This window comes from Geotrypetes seraphini, chromosome 2 (genome assembly GCF_902459505.1).
Source record: "Geotrypetes seraphini chromosome 2, aGeoSer1.1, whole genome shotgun sequence".
In the NCBI taxonomy this organism is placed as follows: Eukaryota; Metazoa; Chordata; class Amphibia; order Gymnophiona; family Dermophiidae; genus Geotrypetes; species Geotrypetes seraphini.
Genome location: NC_047085.1, coordinates 479440651 through 479456720, shown reverse-complemented (window position 1 = coordinate 479456720; position 16070 = coordinate 479440651). Strand labels below are relative to the sequence as shown.

Sequence of the window (16070 nt, the reverse complement as noted above, 5' to 3'; positions counted from 1 at the left end):
GTGGGTAATTTTACAAGAGACCTTTTACATGTGTGAACAGGGTTTATGTGCGAAAAATCCTTTATAAAATTTCCACCTGAAACCAAGATGACCATGACATAGGAGACAAAGTAGAGGAGCAAAGAGGGAAAAATGCTGAGAAAATAAAAACAGGGAGGTACATTAGGTTCTACCCGAGGTAGAAAATCTCCATCAGAATTTACAAAACATGTTACAGCAGCATGAATTCCACTGGTGTACGATTTCAAGCAAAATCCCAGAACACTATAACAGTTTCTTATTTCATCTTAGTATTTCTCATCTAAAAAAATCGAAAAGAATCTTCAGCTATAATATCCAACTACAGACCAGTAGCATCCATTCCGTTTATTGTAAAAATTATGGAGGGATTGGTACACACCCAACTGATAAGAACATAAGAAGTTGCCTCCACCGGGATCAGACCAGAGGTCCATCGCACCCAGCGGTCCGCACCCGCGGCGGCCCATCAGGTCCATGACCTGTCAAGTGTTCCCTGCCCTAAAAAACCTATCCTTACTTCTATCTGTATCCCTCAATCCCCTTTTCCTTCAGGAATTTATCCAAACCTTCTTTGAATCCCTGATGGATTATCTGGATCAGTTCTCTCTCCTACATGAAACTCTATCCAGTTTTAGACCGTTATTCAGTACTGAGACAGTAATTGCGCCTACTGTTTAGTAAGGGCCTTAATGCCCTGGTTATGCAATTCGATACGAGTTCTGCCTTTGATCTAGTAGACCACGGGAAACTGCTGCAATGCCTAGACGCCATTGGTATCAGGGACGAGGTGCTGAATTGGTTCCGTGGCTTCCTTACGTCCCGCACTTATCAAGTACGTTTTAATTATGATCTTTCAGATACCTGGAGCAATCCATCCGGTGTGGCACAAGGGTCTCCGCTATCTCCATTGCTCTTCAACGTCTACATGTCCTCACTAGGCACGCAGCTAACCCAGTTAGGGATAAAACTATTTAGTTATGCAGATGATTTTTACGATCATCATCCCATTCGTTAATTCTATCTCTGAAATTATTCCTAAAGCTTCAGAAGCCATAAACGTGATGGAGCACTGGATGACAATCTTTAGGCTCAAACTTAATTCAGAAAAGACAACTTTCTTCATTGCTTCGCCACATCCGCTTGACACCAAATCACCACTATGTATCAATAATCTTAATTACCCTATCCAACCTACCATAAAGATACTAGGTGTAACTTTGGATCAGTGTCTAACCATGAGAGACCAGGTGGACTCCTTGATCAGAAAGGGATTTGTCACTCTCTGGAAACTCAGATCCATTAAAGCTTATTTCGATACAGCGGCATTCAGAACTCTAGTCCAATCCCTCGTACTGAGTCTACTTGACTACTGTAACATCGCCTATTTAGCAATTTCCCAAAAGAACATGCAGCGTTTACAATTGATGCAAAATGCAGCGGTCAAACTGATCTTTGGGCTGAGGAAGTTTGACCATGTGACACCCTACTACCGGCAGCTGCATTGGCTGCCGCAGCTGCATTGGCTGCCAATGGAGGCGCGCGTAAAGTTTAAATTTGCCTGCTTCTGCTTCTAAGCACTACACGGACTTGCCCCTAGATATATAACTGACCTTTTTGTCTTCTCAGCCAACAGACACAAGAGAAGCTCACATTCCAACTTTGTTTCCCCTCCAGTGAGAGGTTGTAAACTGAAAAAACACCATAAACATCTATCTTCTCTCGCACCAAGAAGCATCATGGGGTAAAGACCTAGAACAATTGCTTTCGCCCACTACTTATGAGGAATTTAGGAAACGTCTGAAAACACACCTGTTCCTAAAGTATCTAGACAACTGATCCTCTCTTCTCTCTCCCCTCTATAGCGATTAACTTGTTCTATTGATCACTCTCTCCTCAAAAATGGACCCTCTTTCTTCCTCCCCTCTTAAAGTCAATCAATTTGTACCTTTGCTTAATCTTTGTAAACCGCATAGAACTTCACGATATTGCGGTATATAAGCTGTTATTATTATTATTATTTATTTTAAAAATGTATATACCGTCTGCAACTAGGTAGTTTACCTTGGCTTCTAAGATCCTCTTCCGAGCCTTGAGTTCTGCCACTGCTTTGTCCACGTCCACCTGTGGGGCTTTTTCATCTTTCAGCCTTCGCACCAGATTCCCCTAGGGAAAGAACAGAGACAGGGTGTAAGACATCCAAATCCTATTCCACATGAATAGAGAAGTTTGCAAGAACAGGCGACACTTGACAACCACCCCAGGTTTCACAGAGAAAGGATAAGGTAATATTTATTTTAAAGAAGCAGAGCAAGAATTGGGACGCAGACACCAGGAAAAAAAGAAAAAAAGTAAAATAGCACCCTTTTACTTTATATTCCCACCTTTTGGGTACCAGCAGGTCACCCAGCAAAATACTAACATGTATTTCTCTATCATTTATCATTATTAATTACCGATGTATAGGCATTTCCCAGATTAGAAATGAGTTACATTTTTAAAACTGTTCTTAAATCAGATTTGTATGCAGCTCAGAACTTGTAGATTTTAAGGTTCTTGCTGCTTACCTCTGCTCCTAGCTGATGAAAGGGCCAACTGTCCCTACCAGTGTTCCCTCTAAAATACAGCATGCACAACCACACACTGTTCTTAACGTGGCCATGCCTCATTCCTAAATCTGCTTCAGGAGAAGTGTAGGAGTCAATGCCACTGGAAATCAGTGAAATCAAATGAAGCCGCAACCACATTCTTAAGCACGTGTCGTACTTAAGTCGGGCGTCTGTGACTCGGGGGCTGCCTGTACTGTACCAACACAGCACAGCGACTCTACCATCACCAACAGGTGCCATGGTTCAAGAGGAGAAACTGCGGTAGGAGTTTTAAGGCGGTGCTTCTGTTCCGTCTTCTGGAGCACACCTTGCCAAGTCAAGGTTTTTAGAACCACCAAAATGGAAAAATGTTATCTTGGCTACATGCAAACATCTCTCATGCATATTTGCTGTGGTGATTTTGAAAACCCAACTGGCTAGGTGTGCCTCCCTAAGGTTTGCCTCTGCCACACCCGACTCTGCTTACAAGGGTCCAACAGAAGAACAAGTCATTTTGTTAATGTCTTCACAGAAACCATTGTGCTGAATTTTTTTTGGCAGCCTATATCTGGTTTATACTTGCTGTGCAATACCTCGGGTGAATTTCTTCTAAAAGGTTTCAGTTCATGCAGGTTTGATATATACCACCCATCAAGAATGTCTGAGCGGTTAATGTATAAACTTAGGGGGAAAAAAAAAAGAAGGTTTTAAAATCCTAATCAATAAAATTATGTCATGTAAGGTTAGTTAATGGGAGAGTTTCATTTTCATTTTCTGCACAGCTGGAGGCCATAAACAAGGCAGAAATGCAGGTGTGTAGAGGAGTTACAGGAAACCTGACAGGAAAGAGCAAACAGTAATACCACATCTTAACAGTATTGCTTAAGCAAAGAGAGAACATACTCGAGGGGGAAAGGGGGATACATTAGGAGCTTGCTAGTCCTCTACTGCAATTCCTAGTACAGTTTCATAGACCTAACATGGCAGCAGGATAAGTAGGTCACACCCCCCCCCCCCAAAAAAAAAAAAAAAAAAAGCACTGCTATGTCCTGCTATGTTGGGGGGGGGGGGGGGTTGCTCAGCGTTTCAGGCAAGCTAAATAATATAAGGCCTCCAACACAAAAACTACAAAGAGGTTTAAACACACAAAAAGTACTTACTAGAGCAGAGGTTCTCAAACCACTCCTTGAGACACAACCTGGCCAGTCAGGTATTCATACCCACAATGAATATGAATGAGATAGATTTGCATATGCTAACTATATGCAAATAAGAACATAAAAATAGCCTTACTAGGTCAGACCGAAGGTCCATCAAGCCCAGTAGCCCATTCTCACAGTGGCCAATCCAAGTCCCTTGTACCTGGCCAAAACCCAAAGAGTAGCAACATTCCATGCTACCGATCCAGGGCAAGCAGTGGCTTCCCTCATGTTTTTCTCAATAACAGACTATGGACTTTACCTCCAGGAAATTGTCCAAACCTTTCTTAAAACCAGCGACGCTATCTGCTCTTACCACATCTGGCAATGCGTTCCAGAGCTTAACTATTTTCCGAGTGAAAAATATTTCCTCCTATTGGTTTTAAAAGTATTTCCCTGTAACTTTGAGTGGTCCCTAGTCTCTATCTCATGCATATTCATTGTGGGTATCCTGAAAACCTGACTGGCTAAGGTGTATCCCAAGGACTGGATTGAGAACAAACGTAACAGGAAATTCAAGAATAAGTGATCACGATGTGAAGTTGCCGGTAAATAAAAAAAGGGAAAATGAGGAAATACTGAGAGGGCGGCAGAATCTTGAAATAATGATAAGCAAAAGTGTGACAATATGTAAACATGCCTGAGACGAGGTACTGTGCTAAGAACAGGTGTGTGTGTGTGTGTGTGGGGGGGGGGGGGGGGGCTTAAAAGTAGAAGCAATGAAGGTGGAAGTCCGAGTGTCTGCCCTGTCATACGGGAACATCAAAGCACCAAAGGAGAACACCACGAGTCAATGAGCATTAAGCGGGGGTACAACTGAATTACACTGACCAGAAGGACGTGATAAGATGCAAAGAGGGCTGCGTTCGTAACTCAAAACAAGCAGAACTGGGGAAGATTTAAAGGCAATGGTAGGGACGCAGTTGAGAAGCAGGATAAAGCAATGCAGTTGGGTGCTGATAATGTTTTAAATATAGGAATAATATAAATCTGGTATATATTCAAATAATCCCTATGATAAAAAATAAAATAAATTAACTAATCATGCAATCACCAGGTTATTTCTATAAATTTCATATTCATTTTAATTGCGATAAAAGTGCACTTTTATCACAATTAAAATGAATATGAAATTTATAGAAACCTGGTAATCACGTCTTTTGTTAAATTAGTTGTCATGTACCTTTTTTTTTTAGTTAATTTCCTTACACATCCAGGGTGAGAGGGAGGGAAGTGGGATGGCATCATTATTTCTTGTATTTAGTTTATTGAAATTCTATATGTGGTTATACTTTTATGGATGAATGGGAGGAAAGGGAGGAGAAAATGATTGTTTTCAGAATGTTTGTATATTTAAAGTGCTTTTCCTGATTTGTTTACATTTAAAATTTTTTGCAATGCACTGTTGATATTTGAAAATTAATAAAGATTAAAAAAAAAAAAAAAGAAGAACTAACCTGGTGATTGGATGATTAGTTAAATACAGGAATGCGTATGTTCATCTATGAAAAAAGTGATAGAAAGTCAGAGAGGAAGACAACCGATTAGACTGGGTGGGTGCAGGAGTAGCTTAATGGGCCGAGAACCAGGGAAGGTAGGGCTGAAACCCCACTGCGGGACTCTGTGATTTCAGGCAAGTCACTTAACCCTGCACAGCCTTGAGGCACAAGCAAAAGGGCTAATGCAGAAAGCTACAGCGAGCTCAGCCACAAGGTCATCGCAGGGTATACGCGCATGTTACTGGACACCAAATGGGGTTGAATGCGTCAAGTTAACTCCTGCAGAAGACACGGACATATTCCGGGCAATGCAGAGGAGGAAACGGTGGCTCCCGACAAATGCATAATCCGAGACCCTTTTCGCCTAGTATGGGGCAGCAGAGAAGGGTTAGCTGAAAGGATTTCATGCCAGTTTTGTCTTCACCTGCAAGTTTCAAAGGCAAACAGGAAGTAACAGCCCATGTGCTTAAGTTCAAACAAAAACAGGATGGCAGGAAAAGGCCAAATGGCCCTTCCAGTCTGCCCATCCGCAGCATCCACTATCTCTTCCTCTCGCTAAGGGATCCCACGTGCCTGTCCCACGCTTTCTTGAATTCAGACACAGTCTTTATCTCCACCACCAGGAGACTATTCCACACCATCTATCGCCCTTTCTTTAAAAAGTATTTCCTTAGATTACTCCTGAGCCTATCACTTCTTAAGTCAGTGTATAGCAAACTGTGTGCCGCAGCAGATACCAGGTGTGCCACGGGACACCGGCAAGGAGGGGAGGCGCCGAAGCCGACTTACAGGACATGCCTCTCATGGCAAGAGGCACATCCTGTAGGCAGTCAGCCGACGACTCTCCTCCTTGCCAGCGTCTCCCCTCCTCCAGGATCCCCCACCGGCGAAGTGACAGGCTCAAGGTCGTGGCCAGAGGTCCTCCGTGCATGCAGAGACGTGGGCGTGATGTCATCACCTTGATGCAGGGGACTTCTGGATGCCTTCTGGTTGCGGCGCCGAAAAGTTTGAGGGACACTGTCTCAACTTCATCCTATGCCCTCTCATTCTGGAGATTCCATTCAACTGAAAGAGACTCATCTCATGCGCATTTATGCCACACAGGTATTTAACCTTTTATCCCATCTGCCCTCGCCTGCCTTTCCTCCAAAGTATACATATTGAGATCTTTAAGTTTGTCCCCATCTACCTTATGACAGAGACCACAACCATTTTAGTAGCCTTCTTCTGGACCAACTTCATCCTGTTTATATCTTTTTGAGGGTGTGGTCTCCAGAATTGTACACAATATTCTAAATGAGGTTATGCCTGGCAACCCTATAGAAATGTTTAGTAGTACTAGGTCTCACCCGAGTCTTATACAGGGGCATTAATATCTCTTATTCTACTGGTCATACCTCTCCGTATGCACCCTTCTAGCTTTTGCAGTCACCTTTTTACCCTGTTTGGCCACCTTAAGATCATCACACACTATCACAGGTCCCAGTCCTCTTTCGTGCACAAAAGTTCTTCATCCCTAAACGGGACCGTTCCCTTGGGGTTCTGCAGCCCAAATGCGTGACCTTGCATTTTCTTCGCATTAAATTTTAGATGCCAAATTTCAGACCATTCTTCAAGCTTCACCAGGTCTTTCTTCATGTTATTCACACCATCTGGCGTGTCTACCGTATTTTCACGCATATAACGCGCGCGTTATACGCGTTTTTACCTACTGCGCATACCCCTCGCGCGTTATATGCGTGAGCGCGGTATACAAAAGTTTTAAAACATAGTTCCCACCCCCGCCCGACGCCCGATTCACCCCCCCAGCAGGACCGCTCGCACCCCCATCCCGAACGACCGCTCGCACGCGCTCCCACCCGCACCCGCATCCACGATCGGAGCAAGAGGGAGCCCAAGCCCTCTTGCCCGGCCGACTCCCCGACGTACGATACATCCCCCCCCCCCCGGCAGGACCACTCGCACCCCCACCCCGAAGGACCGCCGACTTCCCGACAATATCGGGCCAGAAGGGAGCCCAAACCCTCCTGGCCACGGCGACCCCCTAACCCCACCCCGCACTACATTACGGGCAGGAGGGATCCCAGGCCCTCCTGCCCTCGACGCAAACCCCCCTCCCTCCAACGATCGCCCCCCCCCAAGAACCTCCGACCACCCCCCCCAGCCGACCCGCGACCCCCCTGGCGACCCCCACGACCCCCCACCCCCCTTCCCCGTACCTTTGGTAGTTGGGCCAGAAGGGAGCCCAAACCCTCCTGGCCACGGCGACCCCCTAACCCCACCCCGCACTACATTACGGGCAGGAGGGATCCCAGGCCCTCCTGCCCCCGACGCAAACCCCCCTCCCCCCAACGACCGCCCCCCCCCCAAGAACCTCCGACCGCCCCCCAGCCGACCCGCGATCCCCCTGGCGACCCCCACGACCCCCCCACCCCCCTTCCCCGTACCTTTGGTAGTTGGCCGGACAGACGGGAGCCAAACCCGCCTGTCCGGCAGGCAGCCAACGAAGGAATGAGGCCGGATTGGCCCATCCATCCTAAAGCTCCGCCTACTGGTGGGACCTAAGGCGCGTGGGCCAATCAGAATAGGCCCTGGAGCCTTAGGTCCCACCTGGGGGCGCGGCCTGAGGCACATGGGCCCAACCCGACCATGTGCCTCAGGCCGCGCCCCCAGGTGGGACCTAAGGCTCCAGGGCCTATTCTGATTGGCCCACGCGCCTTAGGTCCCACCAGTAGGCGGAGCTTTAGGATGGATGGGCCAATCCGGCCTCATTCCTTCGTTGGCTGCCTGCCGGACAGGCGGGTTTGGCTCCCGTCTGTCCGGCCAACTACCAAAGGTACGGGGAAGGGGGGTGGGGGGGTCGTGGGGGTCGCCAGGGGGGTCGCGGGTCGGCTGGGGGGGGCGGTCGGAGGTTCTTGGGGGGGGGCGGTCGTTGGGGGGGAGGGGGGTTTGCGTCGAGGGCAGGGGGGCCTGGGATCCCTCCTGCCCGTAATGTAGTGCGGGGTGGGGTTAGGGGGTCGCCGTGGCCAGGAGGGTTTGGGCTCCCTTCTGGCCCAACTACCAAAGGTACGGGGAAGGGGGGTGGGGGGGGTCGTGGGGGTCGTCAGGGGGATCGCGGGTCGGCTGGGGGGCGGTCGGAGGTTCTTGGGGGGGGGCGGTCGTTGGGGGGAGGGGGGTTTGCGTCGAGGGCAGGAGGGCCTGGGATCCCTCCTGCCCGTAATGTAGTGCGGGGTGGGGTTAGGGGGTCGCCGTGGCCAGGAGGATTTGGGCTCCCTCCTGGCCCGATATTGTTGGGGAGTCGGCGGTCCTTCGGGGGGAGGGATGTATCGGACGTCGGGGGGGGGGGCATCAGGCTTTCAGGATGGGGACAGACCTTCAAGGGGGGCAGTGCACGGAAGTCAGGGGGGGTGAACGGAGAGTCGGGACAGCGCACGGAAAGTCGGGGCAGTGCACGGAAGTCAGGGGGGGGTGAACGGAGAGTCGGGACAGCGCACGGAGAGGCGGGGCAGTGCACGGAAGTCAGGGGGGGTGAACGGAGAGTCGGGCAGCATGCGCGGTATAATCGTGAGCGCGTTATACCAAAGTTTTTGTGCTTATCATCGTGATTTCTGCGCGCTATACACGTGTGCGCGTTTTATACGGGTGCGTGTTATTTGCGTGAAAATACGGTACTCTACTGCAGATTTTGGTATCATAAGCAAAGAGGCAAATCTTACCAGACAACCCTTCAGCAATATCATTTGTAAAAATGTTAAAAAAACCAGGCCCAAGAACAGAAGCTTGAGGCACAGCACTGGTAACATCCCTTTCCTCAGAGCGATCTCCATTGATCACGACCCTCTGTCGCCTTCCACTCAACCAGTTCTTGACCCCAGCCAGTCACTTTGGGACCCATCCCCAGGGCACTCAGTTTATTTACGCCTGTGCGACATTGTAAAAGGCTTTGCTAAAATCTAAATACACCACATCTAGTGCACTCCCTTTATCCAATTTTCTGGTCACCCAGGCAAAGAAATTGATTACATTTCTCTGGCAAGACTTGCCTCAGGTCCTGTAATCCACTGGATTCCAGAAACTTCACTGTTCTCTGTTTTAAACGTGTTTCCATTAATTTACTTACCATAGAAGTCAGATTTAAGAACATAAGAATTGCTGCTGCTGGGCCAGACCAGTGGTCCATCGTGCCCAGCAGTCCATTCCCGCGGCAGCCCTTAGGTCAAAGGCCAGTTCCCTGAATCTAGCCTTACCTGCGTACATTCTGGTTCAGCAGGAACTTGTCTAACTTTGTCTTGAATCCCTGAAGGGTGTTTTCCCCTATAACAGCCTCCGGCTTGTAGTTCCCTACTTCTTTCTTACTTCCGCTTTTGTGAAGAGGGATCACATCCACCCTTCTCCAGTCCTCCAGTACCACTCCTGACTCTACAGAAGCATTAAAAAGGCCAGTCAGCGGAGGGTATTGAAGTTCCTTCAAAACCCTCAAATGTATACCATCCGGCCCCACCCTTTTGTCCACCTTTAGTTTAACTAGCTCCTCATGAATACAATTCTCTGTAAAATCGATCAGGGTCTACCACACTTCCAGCCCTATTTCGGTTTGTCTTCTGCTGTCCCAGTCCTGGCGCTTCAGCTGTGAACACAGAATCGAGAGATTTTACACGCAATTCAGCTTTATCTTTATCAGCTTCTACATATTTCTCCCCTTCACCGCCGAATCTCTCAATGCCACTTTTGCACTTCTTCCTATCACTAATATCTAAAAAATGTCTTTTCCCCCATTTTACTGTGCTGCCTATTTTTTCTTCCATTTGCATCTTTGCTTTCCTGACTATGTGACCAGCATCTCTTAACTTTTCCAGATATTTTTGGCTATAGCTAACCTCTTTTTTCTTTACTTGCTCATCTACTACTTTTGAGAACAAAAGCGGCCTTCTTTTCCATACTTTCCTTACAAAAAGTGAAGCACAAGTGAGAGCACACATTTGCACCTCATACTTTCATATCTAAAATAAGAGCCTTGCAAATATTTCTTGTCTATATGTACTGTATATTTTTGCAAGGCTCGTATTTATATGCACAAAAAAGATGCCAAACGGTTGCTTGCATGTACAACTTTTGTTCACACATGTTCAAGAAAAGCTGTGCTTACTGAAAAACCTCTGTGTGCATGTGTCTGGCACATTCCCCCACCCCACCTCATTAACTGCAAAGTTTTCTATGCATAAAATCTGCATATATTTTGCTTTCTGCATGGCATATGTTTACGGTGCAAGCCACATATTCAAGACACCGCACACAGCTATACCAAAAGCCTTTCTGCATTGAGCCCTCAGACAATGAGCCCTTCAGGGACAAGAAAATATCTACTACACCCAAAGATAGCTTATGTTTTTTTTTGTTTTTAATCAGTAGCAGCTCAATGCAAGCTCCCTTCACAAATGGCCTTTAAATGCTATTGCTTGTTATGAATATGATTTTGTTGTTCTCCACCTTGAATAGTCTGGAGTTAACAGAGTTTATAATGCTATATAAATAAAGAAACCTTATTATGTTTAGAAGTGATCATGAGACTTGCCTTTACTGCAGAACAAACCTTGTTCAAATGCTTGGCATAGGAGGAACAGAATAATTAATTAAAAGTCTGTGCTAGACAGAATTATAATCGAGAAACTATCCTCCAATTCACTGTAAAATTCCTATACAGTACTCCCTCGAAATTCACGGGGGTTACATTCTTGAAATGCCCGCGAATTTGGAAGAACCACAAATATCAGATGCGGTTTAAAGCCATGAGCAGCCAGTTGTCCAGCAGGAAGCGCTCGCAGTCGCATCCCCTCGTCGCAGCCAGTGACATAAACCTTGCACTCTCAGCACGCCCCTTCCTCCTCTTCTCTGGCTCCGGCCCACCCTCTCACCTCGCACGGGGCTCAGCTGTCATTCGCGGTTCTCCTTCCGTCCGGATTGGTTGTGGCGATGTGAACTTTCCAGCTATTTGGCTGCTCTGTGGGGAAAAACCGCTAATGGCCGAGTCCGCGAATTCTGAACCGCGAATTCGCAGGGGCACACTGTACTACACTTTTGGGTAAAATGTTTTCTTTTCTTAAGTCTTCTAGCTCACAGGAAAGCTCTGCAGTTCAGCAGTTCACCACATCTCGCAATACTAGATCAATTTAAAATATCAGAGTAACTTAGGGCTTCTTTTACAGAGTTGCATTAGTGGCTGCTGCGTGGCAAACACTCCAACATCCATTAACTCCCTACGGACGCGGGAGTGATTACCGCAGCAGTGGCTGCTAGTGCGGCTTTGTAAAAGGGAGGGTTAGATTGTGAGCCTGCTAGGACAGAGTTGGTAGCTGCATATCATGTGTACAGCGCAGTATATCGCAAACTGTGTGCCCCGACGAGGCGCCGGCTGACTGCTTACAGGACGTGCCTCTCACGGCAAGAGGCATGTCCTAGAAGCAGTCAGCTGGCGCCAATGACTCTCCTCCTTGCCGGCGTCTCTCCTACTCTCCCCGCACCTTCTGTCCTCCCACCGGCGAAGTGACAGGTTCAGGGTTGTGGCCGGAGGGTCTCCGCATACATCAACGTACATGCGCGTGACATCACATTGGCGTCCACCCACTTCCAGATGCCTTCTGGCCGGGGCACCAAGTTTAATGTGCCACTGCACCGAAAAACTTGAGGGAGACCGGTACGTACGCCTAGTAGTGCTACAGAAACGCTTAACAGTAGAAGTAACAATTTTGCGATTCGGTTCCAATGACAATTTTAGTGTCCATCTAGGTCCCTCACTCTTTAAATGGTCCTGTAAAAATCACAAGGCCTCATCATCAGAGTACACCAGACCGAGAAACATTTGACAAACTCTTAAAAGCATCGGCATAGAAATTAAATTTGGAAAATAAGTGTTGCCATATTAGGCCAGACCAAATATTCATCAAGCCTAGTGCAGCGATACCTTGGAATCCAAACGCCCCAGTACTCGAACAACTTGGAATCCGAATGAAAATGTCGAACGAAAATTTTGCCCCGGAATCCAAACACCCTGCACGTTGTTCATGTGTGTTTGTGTGTACGTTTCCCCAGCGCTCGGGCCACCCATACGTCATAATAGAAGACCCAAAAAGGAGCAGAAAAACTTCCTGGGACAAAAAGAGATAAGCAGGAGATGAGCAACTGTTACATTACTCAAATTAGTAGGTTTTAGGAGTACATAAGTCTTGATTTATCAAGTAAAACAATTGAGTTGTAAAGACAGTGACATTTACAGACAATGACTCACACAGTTTTTCCCACTTATGTTCATATAATGTTTCAAAATGTTGTGTGATCGTGGCACCAAGGTACCCCCCTCTTCAAACCCAGCATGCACCCAAAAAGAGGGAGAAAAAGCCTCACACTAATGTAGCAGTGTAGAACCAAAAGGTACAAATCAAAACTGCTTTTGATACTTTCACTGGCAAAAAAACTCCCTCACAGAACAGCTCAGGTTTAGAAAAGGGCAAAGTCACCCAGAGGCACGTTCAAGGACTTCGCTGACATAAGACGACTTGAGCTCCAACACTGTCACCTTTTGGGTTCTATACTGCTACATTAATCTGAGGCTTTTTCTCCCTCTTTTTGGGTGCATGCTGGGTTTGAATAGGGGGGGGGGGTACCTCGGTGCCATGATCACACAAAATTTTGAATCATTTTATGAACATGTTATATGTTGTGCGTCCTCACATAATTTGTTACCACTTACAATAATGCCAAACTGGGGCAGTTTTTGGTTTTAAACAGTTTTCCATATTCGGTTGAGGACTTTTACCACTTCTTCACAGATAACAAAGACAACTGCAACATCTAAGCACACTCTGCCCTGTTAAAATTCGAGTTTGTGGGACCCAGGAATGGATTAATCCAGTTTCTATTATTTTGAATGGGAAAAATTGTCTTGGAACTCGAACCGGGTTCTGGAACGGATTAAGTTCTGATTCCAAGGTATCACTGTAAACTGTTTCCAACAGTGGGCAATCTGGGTCACCAGTACCTGGCAACTATAGCAGAAGTGAAAGGTGCTTTATTAAGATTTCTCCATTTTAGTGTAATTAACTCTAGTAAATTTAAACTTCAAGGGTGTTTTTGCCCAATGTACAATAGGTAATTTTACACCTCTCCTTTCACATTATTCCCAGTATGAAGCAGCCTGTTTATCTTCCGTGAATACAGAGGGGGCATTTCAAGAAAAAAAAATTGATCCGAGATAAGATAATTGGAAAAAAAATCAAGAGCGCAACAGTGCAATGTTACCCAATAAAAGCCTCTCCTCCTCCCCTTCCAGTAAACATATACAACACAATGTCCCTGCCATGCCATTCCTTTCCATGTTTCTCTAGTGCCTTCTTGTGAACGGTCTTACCTCTCTGTACACAGACTCTGTAATTCACTCAAATTATGCAAAATGGGAAATCTGGTGGTAAAGTATATCCTTGACTACGGTAAATGTTCTTTCAGTAATTTCACATAACTGCTCAAAACAAGTGCTAACAGCAAAAGATCTCATACAAAAAATAGCAAGAACTTATATTCATAGGTGACAACTCCATATGATTTATTTAAAAAAAATAAGCAGAAGATATTATCCTATAAAATGCCAAGATAATTACTCTAAAGATGCATTGAAGAAACTTGGAATAAAAATTCCAAGATAATTACTCTAAAGATGCATTGAAGAAACTTGGAATAAAAATTCACCCTTCCAACCTTATGTAATGAAAATTTCAGATTGCTTCTTTTTATTGCAATTCCAGGCTAACGTGGCAGGGGGAGGGCTTTCTGAAGCCATTAGAAAAAAAAAAAAGGGAAACCCTCCAGAGCCAGAGCTGTAAGCAAAACCAAAAACATTTAGTGCAAGGGTACCAAAAGCTTTGCCCTGGATATAGTCATAGGAAGATGAATGGACAACCCTGCAACAACAACTAAGGAACTTGGGAGCAAGACTTAGAGAGATCTTTTACCAACCAAGTAGATGCTCTACTGACCCTAAACCCTATCAAAGGGATTTGATAGGATGCACTCCATGAAGTAAAAGCAAAGCCTATTTCCTCCAATGTCACAGAACTTACTTATATGAGCTTCTGATGTCAGGAAAGTTAGGGCATGAGTTGAAAAACGACACACCGAGCCACTGGGGTGGACTTAAGGCGTTTCCACAATACTTAATGAACATTTCATAATTATTGTACAGCTGACTCCTATGCACCACCTAAAAACATTGTAGCCGGATAAGCATCAGCGACACCCATGACAAACCAAAAGGAAGATATAAGATGGCAAACAGCTGATGCAACCTCCCCACTGAGTCAACCAGGAAAACTCCCTGACCTTTAGTCCATCTTCTCCATTATCCCTGCCCATCACTCTTACTTAGGGTACACATCGCCCCTGTTCTGTTCGAGGGAAACGATCCAAACAACCCGATTTCAACAAAACAGCCCGCAAACGCCTTCCATGCCGCCGTCATTAAATGCAGCAAAGCCACGGGCAGTCATCGGAGCCCTGGCTCGGCCAAGCCGTCCCAGCCCGGGGGGGGGGGGGGGTTACCTGTTCCTTGACGGCCTGACGGAGAGGAGCCAGCACTTCTTCCAGCGGACCGTCCATGCCGCGTCTCGCGTCGGCTGCTACTGCTGCTGCTGCTGTTGCAGGACCCGCGCGGCGGGTGGAGAGCGCGAGATCCCTGAAAGCCGGTGGCGCGTGCCTGGGGATTAGGGAACAATAGGCAGCGCGAGACCTGGGGAGCAAGAGGAACTCAAGCGCTTTGCGAGGTGGCAGCACAGAGCGCAGCCACACCAGCAGCATGGACCGGCGAAAGCAGCAGCAGCAGCAGGAAAAGAGGGGGGAAGAGTGCATGATGAAATCTCACCCTGCAACGTAAAAGCACGCCCCGTGCTCGCTTCGGCACTTTCGACGCAAAGCAGCCAGAGGCGGAGACAGCCGGCTGTTGGGAGATGCACAGATTCAGCGAATGGATAGTTTTTTCCCGTGCGCAAGCGCGTTGCAGCGGAAGAGTCCGAAGCGCGAGGCGGCTCGTGGGCTCGTCCAGTTATCTGCTTGTTTGAGTAAGGCAACAGGTAGCAAGCAGCAAAGGTAGCGAGCTCTTATTTTAATCGCTGGAAAGAGGGAGGTTAAATTATTGCATGGGGACTACGGAAAGAAGAAAACATTTCTGCACAGGAAAAGACTGAAAGAAAGGCTGATGCAGCTAGAAAAATAAATCATCTACAAACAGTAATAAAATTAAAAAAAAAGATTTTATCTTCAGTTTTTAGTAATGAAAAATTGGTTTTTGAAAGTGCATTTTTTTTACATATTTGAATTTTCTCATGTGTTCTACTGCTCACAGGCAGATGCTCAAAATTTCCGCCAGCGTTAACATATTTGCACATATGTTATTGCATGCCGAATGCTTAAATGGTTTCAACGCAGGTTTTTAACTCATGCTGAAAAACCTTTGCTGCAGACTGCTTTAAATGCAGGCATTATACACTCTGCACTGCAGCCTTGCACAAAAAAAGTTTATTTCATGCGTTTAGCGTGGGAAACCCATTGATTGAGAGGAGCGAATATCTAGCAGCACCTTTCCAACCTGACCACTGCCCCAGACTGCATTCTGTTCCCTAAGCTGAATCCAGAATTCGGCAAGTTACACTGCAAAGAAAAAGTACTATATTACAGTTACTACTTACTTCTTCAATAGAAGTACAGTAATTGGTACTTTTAGTTAT

The 16070-nt window shown here is 46.4% G+C and overlaps 1 protein-coding gene across 1 annotated transcript in view; it reads right to left on the bottom strand.

Annotated features, from left to right (window-relative positions):
• The window catches only part of GARS1 (glycyl-tRNA synthetase 1), a 77975-nt gene extending 62778 nt beyond the window's left edge, over nt 1-15197 (bottom strand). Inside the window, exons 1-2 of the mRNA XM_033931748.1 lie at nt 14890-15197; nt 2083-2184 (exon numbers count right to left, since the gene is read on the bottom strand). Coding sequence (XP_033787639.1) covers nt 2083-2184; nt 14890-15195 — 408 coding nt within the window. The 5' untranslated portion in view covers nt 15196-15197. The remainder of the gene's footprint in view (nt 1-2082; nt 2185-14889) is intronic.
• Between the last annotated feature and the right edge of the window lie 873 nt (nt 15198-16070).